General features: G+C 45.8%; 1 protein-coding gene across 1 annotated transcript; it reads right to left on the minus strand.

The window, feature by feature from the left end:
* Window positions 3,430–12,182, minus strand: RDH12 (retinol dehydrogenase 12 (all-trans/9-cis/11-cis)). Its single transcript, XM_005686006.2, has 7 exons — window positions 11,931–12,182; window positions 10,390–10,508; window positions 9,767–9,922; window positions 9,009–9,113; window positions 8,062–8,271; window positions 5,348–5,537; window positions 3,430–4,280 (listed from the first exon to the last, which is right to left on the minus strand). Exons 1-7 carry the CDS (start codon window positions 11,996–11,998, stop codon window positions 4,178–4,180), a joined length of 951 nt encoding a protein of 316 aa, XP_005686063.2. The 5' UTR covers window positions 11,999–12,182; the 3' UTR covers window positions 3,430–4,177.

Raw genomic sequence — 12,182 nt, forward strand, 5'->3', positions numbered from 1 at the left:
CAAAAAAGATCTTCATGACCCAAATAATCACAGTGGTATGATCACTCACCTAGAGCCAGACATCCTAGAATGCAAAGTCAAGTGGGCCTTAGGAAGCATCACTATGAACAAAGCTAGTGGAGGTGATGGAATTCCAGTTGAGCTATTTCAAATCCTGAAAGATGATGCTGTGAAAGTGCTGCACTCAATCTGCCAGCAAATTTGGAAAACTCAGCAGTGGCCACAGGACTGGAAAAGGTCAGTTTTCATTCCAATCCCAAAGAAAGGCAATGCCAAAGAATGCTCAAACTACTGCACAATTGCACTCATCTCACATGCTAGCAAAGTAATGCTCAAAATTCTCCAAGCAAGGCTTCAACAGTACGTGAACTATGAACTTCCAGATGTTCAAAGTGGATTTAGAAAAGGCAGAAGAACCAGAGATCAAATTGCCAACATCCATTGGATCATCAAAAAAGCAAGAGAGTTCCAGAAAAACATCTATTTCTGCTTTATTGACTGTGTCACAGCCTTTGACTGTATGGATCACAATAAACTGTGGAAAATTCTGAAAGAGATGGGAATATCAGACCACCTGACCTGCCTCTTGAGAAACCTGTATGCAGGTCGGGAAGCAACAGTTAGAACTGGACAGAGACATGAACATGGAACATGGAACAACAGACTGGTTCCAAATCGCAAGTGGAGTACATCAAGGCTGTATATATTGTCACCCTGCTCATTTAACTTATATGCAAAGTACATCATGAGAAATGCTAGGCTGGAGGAAGCACAAGCTGGAATCAAGATTGCCGGGAGAAATATCAATAACCTCAGATATGCAGATGACACCACCCTTATGGCAGAAAGTAAAGAAGAACTAAAGAGCCTCTTGATGAAAGTGAAAGAGGAGAGTGAAAAAGTTGGTTTAAAGCTCAGCATTCAGAAAACTAAGATCATGTCATCCAGTCCTATCACTTCATGGGAAATAGATGGGGAAACAGTGGAAACAGTGGCTGACTTTATTTTGGGGGGCTCTGAAATCACTGCAGATGGTGACTGCAGCATGAAATTAAAAGACACTCACTCCTTGGAAGGAAAGTTATGACCAACCTAGACAGCATATTAAAAAGCAGAGACATTACTTTGCTAACAAAGGTCCATCTAGTCAAGGCTATGGTTTTTCCAGTAGTCATGTGTGGATGTGAGAGTTGGACTATAAAGAAAGCTGAGCGCTGAAGAATTGATGCTTTTGACCTATGATGTTGGATTTCCTCTCTTGAGAGGATCTTGAGAATCCCTGGACTGCAAGGAGATCTAACCAGTCCATCCTAAAGGAAATCAGTCCATGAATATTCATTCATGCTGAAGCTGAAACTCTAATACTTTGGCCACCCGATGGGAAGAGCTGACTTATTTGAAAAGACCCTGATGCTGGGAAAGATTGAAGGCGGGAGGAGAAGGTAATGACAGAGGGTGGGATGGTTGGATGGCATCACTGACTCAATGGACATGAGTTTGAGTAAACTCCAGGAGTTGGTGATGGACAGGGAGGCCTGGCTTGCTGCAGTTCATGGGGTCGCAAAGAGTCAGACACGACTGAGCGACTGAAGTGAACACAATAACATAGCTCATCCCTAGCCTTAGTGATGGGTTCAGGAGGAAAGCCAATATTCCTCCCAGCCAGTGAAGCACAGGCGGACTTGCTGGGGCTTCTGCAGAGAAAAGCTTCCTCTTTCTTTAGAAGGACCATTTCGCTTTCCCTGATTCGAACAAATCCACAGGAAAAAGACCTCTATGAGACAACCAGGGGAACTGAAACTCTGAGTATTATTAATAAATGAGATTCAGGAATTGTTAATGTTGTTAGGAGTGATAATGGTATTGTCGCTTTGTAAAACACGGAGGTTATGGAGATAAGCACATTGCAGTCTTTATGGGTGAATATTTGATGTCTGGAATGTGCTTCAAAGAGCTTCCCTGGTGGCTTGATGGTAAAGAATCTGCCTGCAATGCAGGAGACCTGGGTTTGATCCCTGGATCAGGAAAATCCCCTGGAGGAGAACATGGCAACACACCCCACTATTCTTGCCTGGAGAATCTCATGGACAGAGAAGCCTGACGGGCTTTAGTCCATGGGGTTGCACAGAGCCAGACACGACTGAGTGACTAAGCAGCAGTATGTGCTTTAAAATATCTACTCAACTCTCCCCCAACCCCCAACCCCGACCCCTGGCACCAAAAAATGTCACGAGGAAATAGATGAAACAGGATGAACAAAATGTTAACATTGTTAAAGCTGGATGATAGGTAGGTACCTGGAGATCCACAAAACTATTTGCTTCATTGTTGTTTAGTCCCTCAGTCGTGTCCAACTCTTTGCCACCCCATGGACTATTGCCAACCAGGCTCCTCTGTCCATGCAATTTTCCAGGCAAGAATACTGGAGTGGATTGCCAATTCCTCCTCCAGGGGATCTTCCCAACCCAGGGATCAAACCTGCATCTGCAGGCAGATTCTTTACCACTGAGCCACCAGGGAAGTCCACTATTTGCTTTACTTTCATCTATTTGAAAACGTCCTTAGTAAAATAGTTTTTTGCTTCCTTGTTTTTTTGAAATTTATTTTATTTATTTTTGACTGCACTGGGTCTTTTTTGCTGCATGCAGACTTTCTCTAGTCGAAGCCAGTGGGGGCTGTTCTTCACTGCGATGTGCAGCCTTCTCATTACGGTGGGTTCTCTCGTTGTGGAGCACCAGCTCTGGGGCGTGGGCTCCATATTCGGGGCACCTGGGCTTAGTTGCTCTGCAGCATGTGGCATCTTCTGAGACCAGGGATTGAACCCTTGTCCCCTGCATTGGCAGGTGGATTCTTAACTACTTGCCCAGCAGGGAAGTCCTGCTTGTCTGTTTTTTAAGTCTGCCTGCTATGGAAAGAAAGGGCACTTTTATCACCATATGCCCTTTGGATACGTTCAGACTGGAAGCAATAACATTACTTCTTGGGTCAACTGACTTAAAAATGTGGCATCTCCCTGTCTCTTCTTGGTGACCTTCAGCACTTAAGGCAAGGAGCAGGTCACCTAGGGCCACAGTAGATGAGAACAGGGAGGCCAGAAGAAAAGAGAGCTATGGTTTTAATTAGAGGGTTTATCAGAGCTTGATTTTTCTGTCTTTATGTATCAAACTAAATGAAGTCTTCTACTGCCTCTGACCTTGATCCATAGTGAAGCTCAGCATCTGTATAATTTAAATCATTCCTACTACTTCTTAAATAGTAAAAGGTGAGAGCTGAAAGAAACTTGAGAAAACACCCAACTGAACCATCTTATTCTGTACCTAGAGGATGTATTATAAGAAGATTATGGGTCAGTGGGTGAGAAAGTGAAATATTACTCATTGAAGCTGGTTTCATTTCTCCCTTGCTACCCTGAGAGAATAAATAAGGCAATAAGAGGAATACACAGTCTTTATTTTCTCTAAAATTGAGGCAAAGGCAACTCTTTAGAAAAAGAAACCATCTACATGATTGAAAATGGGAAGGTCCAAACTTATACAATGTCTTATGCCAATTATATCTCAGTAGAGCTGAAAAAAATTGTTTTTAATTAAAAAAAAAACCCTACTGGAAAGAGAAAACAGGCTCCTGTGTCTTTACACTGGAGCCTTTACACTACAGCTCCAGGATGCTCAGAGGAAGGAAATAAAGTCAGCCAAGGTTGAGCCAAGATCCTCCGGAGTTGGTCCAGACTCCAGACTAGCGTTACCAAAAAAGAGATCAGTCAATAGTCTTTGAGCCTATAGGTCCTAGAAAGATGTAACACTGATGTTCATCACCTCAGCTGAGTGTGCTAACTGGCATTTCTGGTCTTGGTGAGGAAATTGATCCAGTTTCCCAGGCTCTTCTGCCATTCTCATGCCCAGCCTGGCATCTGCCCCGTTCTACCGGCCCAAGAGGGTGGCCAACTCTGTAAGTCTTGGAGAAGAGTGCTCTGTAGCTGTGACCATCTTATGCCATGAGCCAGCCTCATGAGAGGGTTGGGTGTGCAAAGATTTCTAGAAGGGTCGGTAGTATCAGAGCAAGCCAGGGTTCACTACAGCAGCCTGCCAGGACAAGTCTGCAGGGCAGGCCTTCTCCTCGGTCCCCGTCTCTCATGGTGTGGACTCGGCCTGATACAACCGTGCCTCTTCCACCAGATCTACTCCCACTGGATTCCCAGAAGCTCACAGCTGACGTTCCACAGGCGCTCAGCCGTTTTGTTATTCCGGGCCCTGGGCGACACCCAGGTCTTCTTGCAGTCACTGGAGGGCAGAGAAATAGAGTGAATATCCAACAGTGAAAATGGACAGTCCGGAAAAGTTCACGTCCTCCTCCTCGGAATAGATTTCTAACTGTATAAAATATATTAGATAAAAAAGAAACTAACTATACTAAAATTCAATTTTAAAATATTTTGGGGTTTGTATTGACTTTTTAAAATTTTTAATTTTATTGGTGTCGAGTTGATTTACAGTGTTGTGTTTGGTGCAGGTGTGCGGCAAAGTGATTTAGTTAGACATGTACATATCTTCATTCTTTTTTAGGTTCTTCTCTCATAAAGGTTATCACAGAATACTGAGTAGCTTTCCCTGTGCTATATAATTGGTCCTTGTTGGTTATCTATCTTATATATAGTATAAAATGTTTTAAAAACAAAGGTATAGCATAGTAACATGTTCATGTCACTTTGCAGTGGTTGCAGAGACCACAGAATGTCCCTTCTGCTCACCAATCCTTTGAAATCTGGTGGTGATTGGACCCCAGGCTAGCTCATCTAGTAGACAATAAAATGCCTATTCTTACATTCCATCAGTTAATGCCAATCTCGCCATCTCTGGGAGACATAGTTCACACTGGGAAGCAGTGTCTCTGCCCTGGAGCTTTGTGCTATGTGCTATTTAAAAATTCATAAAGGAAGTCAGCCGAAAGCTTCTAAGGAAAAGAAAAAGGCTCTGCAAAGCTTACCTGGAAATGTGGCACATAGGTTTCAAACAGAGCCATGAAACCAACTCTTGTTGTTGTTATTGAAACCAGTTCTTGCAATGTTTCGAAGCTGTTATTTAGTCACTAGGTCATGTTGAGACCCCCAGGCTCCATGGGATTTTCCAGGCCAGAATACTGGAGTGGGTTGCCATTTCCTTCTCCAGGGAATCTTCCTGGCCTGGGGATTGAACCTATGTTTCCTGCATTGGCAGGCAGGTTCTTTACCACTGAGCCACCAGGGAAACCTATGTATCAAATCTAAGCTTCCTTTAAAAAGTAAAAGCACTTGGTTTACTGGCCCAGCCTGAATCTGGATTCCCCCGTCAGGCACACAGCTGCTACACACCTGAAGTACTTGCCGCTCAGAGGCTCCAGGCCCTCAGCCAGCGCGCAGTGCAGGCTGGTCTGCGCCCCCTCCCACGTCGTCTTGAGGAAGGGGGAGAAGAGCCGCCAGAGCAGGCACAGCAGGAAGGAGTGTCGGACCAACTCGGAGCGGACGATGCCTGGGTGCACCGCGTAGGTGGTGACTCCCGTGCCTAGCGCGAAGAGGGCACAGTTAGACCAGAGACACACTCCCAGGCCAGGAAAACAGCTCACCTCCTGCGCCAACATGCACAAGCGACAAGAAAGGCCCCGGAACCCCTGTGTTCCAAAGACACCACTTCCAGCCAGGTGGTGGTGGTGGTTTAGTCGCTAAGTCGCCAGGTAGAAGCTCACAAGTAATTCACTGATGTTATCCAGAAAGATCTATAACTTTCTCAGCCTTCTATGCACCAGATGGAATACTTGGTTAAAGGTCCTTCTATTTCAGTGCCATCTTTTCTTTTTAAGATTCTTTTATGTGGACCGTTTTTTAAAGTCTTTTATTTAATTTGTTACAATATTGATTCTGTTTTATGTTTTGATGTTCGGGCCATGAGGCTTATGCAATCTTAGCTCCCAACCAGCCATCAGATCCATACCGCCTGCCCTGGAAGGTAAAGTCCCTGGACCACCAGGGAAGTCCCTGCTTCAGTGTTATCTTAATCTTTGGCTTAAATGGTATCGTTGGAATTTCTATTGGAGAGTCTCAGGGGTAAAAATTCTGTTAGAAGCTAGGAAGCTAGGACCTTATTATAAACTGCATTTACCAGGCAAGCACATTTGACGAAGTATATAGGTTGAGGGGTGTTGATGGATATGATGGGGGCTACTGACAGACCCCTAGACATCCCTGCTACCTCTACTGTCTTCAGTATTTATTACATACAAGGGCTGTGCTACATGTTTTACATGTTATCTCATTTGACTCTCAAAGAGGTTCATGAGATAAGCAATACTAAGAAGCCCACTTATAGCTAAGGAAACTGAGTTCTCATCAGACAGGTTAAGGAAATTGCCCAAGGTCCCACCTAGCAGGTTGCAGAGCTAAGGTCTGAACCCCAACGTAGAGCATGGGGTTCCAAGCAGCCTGGGTTTGAATCCTGTCTCATTTAGGAATAATATATCCTGCTTGGGCAAGTTTCTTAAGATATTTGTGCTCATTTCTCCCTTTGTAGGGAGGGGAAAAATAATAGCATTTACCTCATAGGAATATTGTATTAAATGAGTAAAGACATTGATAGTACATGGCACACACAAACTCTCAATTATTTTTGTCATTATTAGTATTTTTTAACTTTTTATTTTATATTGGAGTATAGCTGATTAACAATGTTGTGATAGTTTCAGATGGACAGCAAAGGAACTCAGCCATACACAATCATGTATCCGTTCTCCCCCAAGCTCCCCTCCTACCCAGGCCACCACAGGACATTGAACAGAGTTACCCTATTCTTCTACTTTCTGCATTCTGATAGTAAATACCATTTCCCCCAAACTCTGGCTTATTCTCTAGAGCAAATGGTCCTCTAGATTCAAAGATATCAAAGTCAACAGCTAAACAAAAACTCCAGGGTAGCGCAGAATCATAGGATTAAGAGTGGCCTCACCTCCCCTTACAGCTGAGGGGATGAAGTCAAGGGAGATTAAAGGGACATGTTTGCATATACACGTGGCTCTACATATGGCAGAGCAAGAACTCAGACTCAAGTATCTGAAACCCTGACTCCAGGCAGCGAGTGGCTGCTCTGTAGCTCAGCTCACCATGTGAACCTCAGCAGAAGGCCCAGTGAAGGAAGCAACCTGATTTAAATCTCAGTCCCTACCTTCCAGTCCTTGTCCTTCACTTGCTGTATAATCTTGGGCCGGCCACTTCTCTAAATCTCGGTGTGGACCCATAAAACAGTAAAAACAATACCTATTCTGCCTGTTGCAAGAGGTTGTCATTAAAAAATCAGATGAGGGCTTCCCTGGTGGCTCAGTGGTTAAGAATCTGCCTGCCAATGCGGGAAACATGGGTTCGATCCCTGATCCAGCAGGATCCTTTATGCTGTGAAGCAACTAGGCTTGTGCACCGCAACTATTGATCCTGTGCTCTAGGGCCCAGGAGCCGCAACTGCGAAGCCCATGTGCCCCAACTACTGAAGCCTGAGTGCGCTAGAACCCATGCTCTGCAACAAAAGAAGCCACCACAATGAGAAGCCTGCACGCCGCAACTAGAGAGTAGCCCCCACTCTCCGCAACTAGGGAAAAGCCTCACAGCAATGAAGACCCAGCACAGTCAAAAACAAATAAAATTATTTTTTAATAATTTTATGTATTAATTAATTTTTAATATCAGATGAGATTATAAATGTGAAATCCTGGGTTGACCAAAAAGTCCGTTCAGGTTTTTCTGTAAGATGTTATGGAAAAACCCAAATGAGCTTTTTGGCCAATGCAATAAGATGTAACAAAACACATAAGGTTTATAGGTTTTCCTGACCCCTGTTCAATTTTAACAGTCCTTCCCAAGGGCAAGGACTCTGTTTTATAACATTCATTTTTCGCTCTGTTGGTAACCTCATTTTCCTTAGCGCACAGAGCTGCCACTGAAATGTGCATGCTTGACATTCTGACTTCAGAAGTTTCTGTCAACCTCAGAACTGGGCTGAGCCCATGCTTTTCCTGTCTTAACTCTGGCCCTTTCTCTAGACTCACCTTTGAGCCTCTTGGCCAGCTCACGAGTGAAGAGCACGTTGGCCAGCTTGCTGTGGCAATAAGCGAAACTCCGGTTGTAGTACTTCTCACCCTGGAGATCGTGGAAGCGAATCTTGCCAGCATGGTGGGCCACTGACGACAGGTTCACCACCCGTGCAGGGGTGGACTCCTTCAGCCGCCCCAGGAGCAAGTGGGTGAGAAGGAAGTGACCTGTGAGGAGAGCCGGTGGGGAGAGGGGTGGAATGTAAGAGTGGACTGGCAGCCCGGGCTTGGGTGTGAGAGCTCGTGTATGACAGGATTTTAGCACTAGCTCACTATCATCTGGGTGTGAACACATTGATACAATGAGCAACTTAGCACTACTGGTCGGTCAATCTGAGTTAGTGGAGTCCTCAAGGCAAGGGCCAGAGCTGGACTGTAGGTAAGGCAATACAGATGCAATCTGTAGTTATTTGCACTTTTGCCCTTGCCCCAGTCAGGGGCAACTGCAAGCTTTGGACATCTCCCCTCTAGCTATGGTCACACAGCTGTGGCCATGGACAGAAGGAAGGATGAAATATTCAGGGAAAATAACACGTGCTTATGATCAGAGAACATGCTCCATGATACCCTCATGAAAGCCATCGCCCTGAACTTTGAACTATAACCACTCTCATACCTCAAGTCTCGAAGGTCTGCCTCCTCCATGGACCAGCCCTTGCTTTACTTGTTACAGTAACTGACCCCTTGCAGCCAAAGATCCCTGCACCCCTACATCTGGCCCTGCCTGGCAAGTCTTCATTACCATGGTTCCCTTCAAGAATGACATTCTTCTTCCTGGTATCTCCTAATTTGGGGGGTTCTTAATGGTGTGAGTAAGAGGAGCTCACTTTTTTGTACTGGTTAGGAGAGAGATAATGAAGGAAAACCCAGAATGCCTTGCTTTTCAGTCACTCAAAGATACTCACCCAGGTGGTTGACTGCCAAGTGGGTTTCAAAACCATCAGCTGTTTTGGAATACGGGCACAGCATCACTCCTGCATTGTTGATCAGAATATGAAGCTGCTTTTCCTCTAAAGAGCACAGCCAAGGAGACCATGTGGTTAGCTGTCTGCCCCACTTCTGAGTGCTTGTTCCTTGCCTTTGGGCCTATCTCAGGGATATTCAGTAACCGCTGTCACTGGGTTTCTAATTTTGGTTCCTGTTGTCTTCCTGGACGCCATTCATCCATTCATTCAGCAAGTGTGTACTCAGTACTGACTCGGGGCTGGGCTAGGCACTGGGTACACAGTGGTAAATAAGACAGACACGGTCCCTGTCCTTCATAGATTTCATAGTCCTTGATGGCAGATGGTCGTTTTCCAAGATACAGAAGAATATTAGCAGCAACACAACTTCCTGTACTCCTTGTGGCCACAGAAGGCTGATTTTCAGAATCAAAGAAGAGCATGGCATCAGGGCCACACCTTGATGCCAAGGAGCAAGCCCAGACAGAGAGCTGACATCTCCAATATCCCCACTGCTGAGGCAAGAGAATGATAAGGATCCTACCCAACCTGTCCACCCACTGTCCCTGTGCCAGTTCCCTGCCCTGCTAGTTCATGCGGCAGAACCTGTCCAGTGGGATCCATAATGGTTCTGATTTTACAGTCAGAGATGGTCCAGGGTGGAGCAGCCACTCCCACACCCAGCTTCCTGCCTTTCTAGCCACCTACTGGGGCCTCACCTGCCAGGAAGCCCTCAGCAAAGGCTCGGATGGATTTGGTATCAGATAGGTCCAGTTTCCGTACCAGCACCTGGGAGTTCTTTGTATCAGCTCGGATTTCACTGGCAGCAGACTCCCCCTTCAGTACATCTCGACAGGCAATGTATACTCGGGCTCCTAGGGCCAAAACAAACAGAGGACTACATGTTCAGAGCCTGGGCTGAAGAAGAGTCTAGTAAGTGAGTTCGGCACTGGTGGGCAGAGCACTCCCCCTCACCATTCTTAAAACAATGAGTGGCTATATTGCCACTTCTGGATTCCCCTTGCTATCAGCTTCAGACCATCCTGGGAACCCTGGCTTTTACAACCCTGGTTTTATTTTTCACCGTAGCTAAGGATCTCCTTTTAGAATAACCAACCTGACCAATATTATACGCAGGCATCACTGTTTTCCTTACTTTATATAATAAGAAAGGGGCAGGCAGGAAGGTTTCAGGCCATAGAGTAAGTTGGTGTCCCAGCTGGACTTGAACCCCAGGATCCTTGAGTTCCTGGCCCAGGAGGAAAGATAAGGGAATGTGAGCAGAGCTCCTGGCAAGAAAGGCAGGAGGTCCTGCCCTGTGGAGACAAAGGGAAAGACTTGCCTCTGCGAGCAAGCTCTCTGGCCGTCTCCTTGCCGATGCCTGTGTTGGCGCCAGTGATCACCACCACCTTCCCAGAAAGCTGCACATCTGTTCTACAAACCCCGCCAGCGAAGAACTTCCTATAAGCAAAGGAAACAAAACATTACGCACCATCTTTTCTAACCCCAGAAGGAGATTCATAAAACTCACCCGCCCTCAAAGAGGGATTTCTTTGCATTGTTGTCAGGAGACCTAAAGCAGCTAATCTTCAGGGGACAGCATTGTCCCAGTGAGCAAGGCAGTCTCCTGCTTATCAGCTCAGGTGGGGAAGTCATGTGCCCGGAAGCTACAAATGATTATCAGAGCAAATAAAATCAATTCTCTTGAGCCAGAGCCAATGGAGACCTTCCTTGTTAGATAACAAAGATATCTTGCAGAGGTTCTCAGAGGTCAGATTCCTCCTCTAACCTGTGCCACAAACATGAGATGGGTGGGCATTCGTGGAATCAGTGGTCCTGAGCCCTCAGTCTTTAATAAGCATCAGTGGTGAGTAACTGATGAACAGCACCTCCAGGGGTCCCATATGTAAACATGGCTCTTGGGTTGCCTTGCCAGTTTTAAGAGAGCCAGAATATTCTGCCATCTTATTAGAGATTTCATTCTAGCAGTCAGTGCACAGAGAGGAAAACCTCTGTTGCTCAGACCTCTGTGCGAAGAGCATCGTTTTACATAGAGTTGACCTGACAAGTTCCCCAAAATAGGACAGGAGGGAACAGACCTGACATGACCTGAACATCGTCCAGCTGCCAAGCACTAAGCCAGGCACTTTCCAAGGGAATTTAATTCAGTCATTCTGTTATTATCCCCATATTACAATGGAGAAAGCTGAGGCTTGAAGTTCACTAGCTAACAGTGGCAAAACTGGAATCTGAACCCAGCTTTCTCTGCCAGGACCTAGAGCAATACTTTGTCCTTGATATGTCCCTTTAACCTTTTTGACCATCTCCAATTTAAAAATTCTCTACTCAGAACACACATTTCTCTGACATCTCCAGAAATCTTATAGCAAAATAGCCATCTCCAAACATTACTTGTCAGCTATTTCAAAGTGGAGAGAGTTCGTTTCCTTCCCAAGATGCCTGGTACTTAACAATGAGTCCCTTGGCAAGGACCACCCATGGTAATGCAGCAAGCCCACCTTGACTGGGGATACTGAAGAAAGGGAGGTCTTCAGAGGAACTAAGGGAGTAGAATGAAAGAGCAAGGGCTCCCCCATAAGATGGCTTTCAAGCTACTTAACAGAGTCATCCATTCAGCCTCTCACTAGCTTCAGAATTCAAACCCGCCTCTCCTCTCCCAGCCCAGGTGCTTCCTTCTCATCTTCCACCGTGGTATTCATAACCACCTCCTTCCTTCGTGCTTTTTCTGCCTTCACTTTCTCTCCCTTGGCCTCCATCCCCTTCTCCTCCTTCAGCTGCTGAGAACTCATCTCCTTACACGCTCCATGGCTCCCAACTCAGGGCTTTGTAAACTACTCAATGAATTACTGAATTAAGACAAACCTGATGGATGGAGCTGTCACATACAGGAAAGAAAGGAAGGAGGTGAGCAGTCCCAAGACAACCAGCATCTTTTCAACTTCTTTAGTTGCTGCTGCTTCAGCAAGAGCAACTTCTACTCCAACTCTGGCTCAGGCTCCTCCTTGTCTGGCTCCAACTCTTGGCTGCTTCTTGCTGCTTCTCTCTCCTCCAGCTCCTCTCGCTCCTGGGTGCTCAGCAACAGCCTGGCTCTGAGCGTAGCCCAGAATCCTATTT

The sequence above is a fragment of the Capra hircus genome, chromosome 10 (assembly GCF_001704415.2).
Source record: "Capra hircus breed San Clemente chromosome 10, ASM170441v1, whole genome shotgun sequence".
NCBI classification, from domain to species: Eukaryota; Metazoa; Chordata; class Mammalia; order Artiodactyla; family Bovidae; genus Capra; species Capra hircus.

Bases quoted from the DNA above. Each gene is read 5' to 3' on its own strand.
- RDH12 (XM_005686006.2), bottom strand. From the start codon at position 11,998: ATGCTGGTTGTCTTGGGACTGCTCACCTCCTTCCTTTCTTTCCTGTAT. The intron at 8,272-9,008 runs GTGAGTATCTTT...CTCTCCTCACAG, and splicing joins CTTGGCAGTCAACCACCTGG to GTCACTTCCTTCTCACCCAC. The intron at 5,538-8,061 runs GTGAGTCTAGAG...TCTTCGCGCTAG, and splicing joins GCTGGCCAAGAGGCTCAAAG to GCACGGGAGTCACCACCTAC.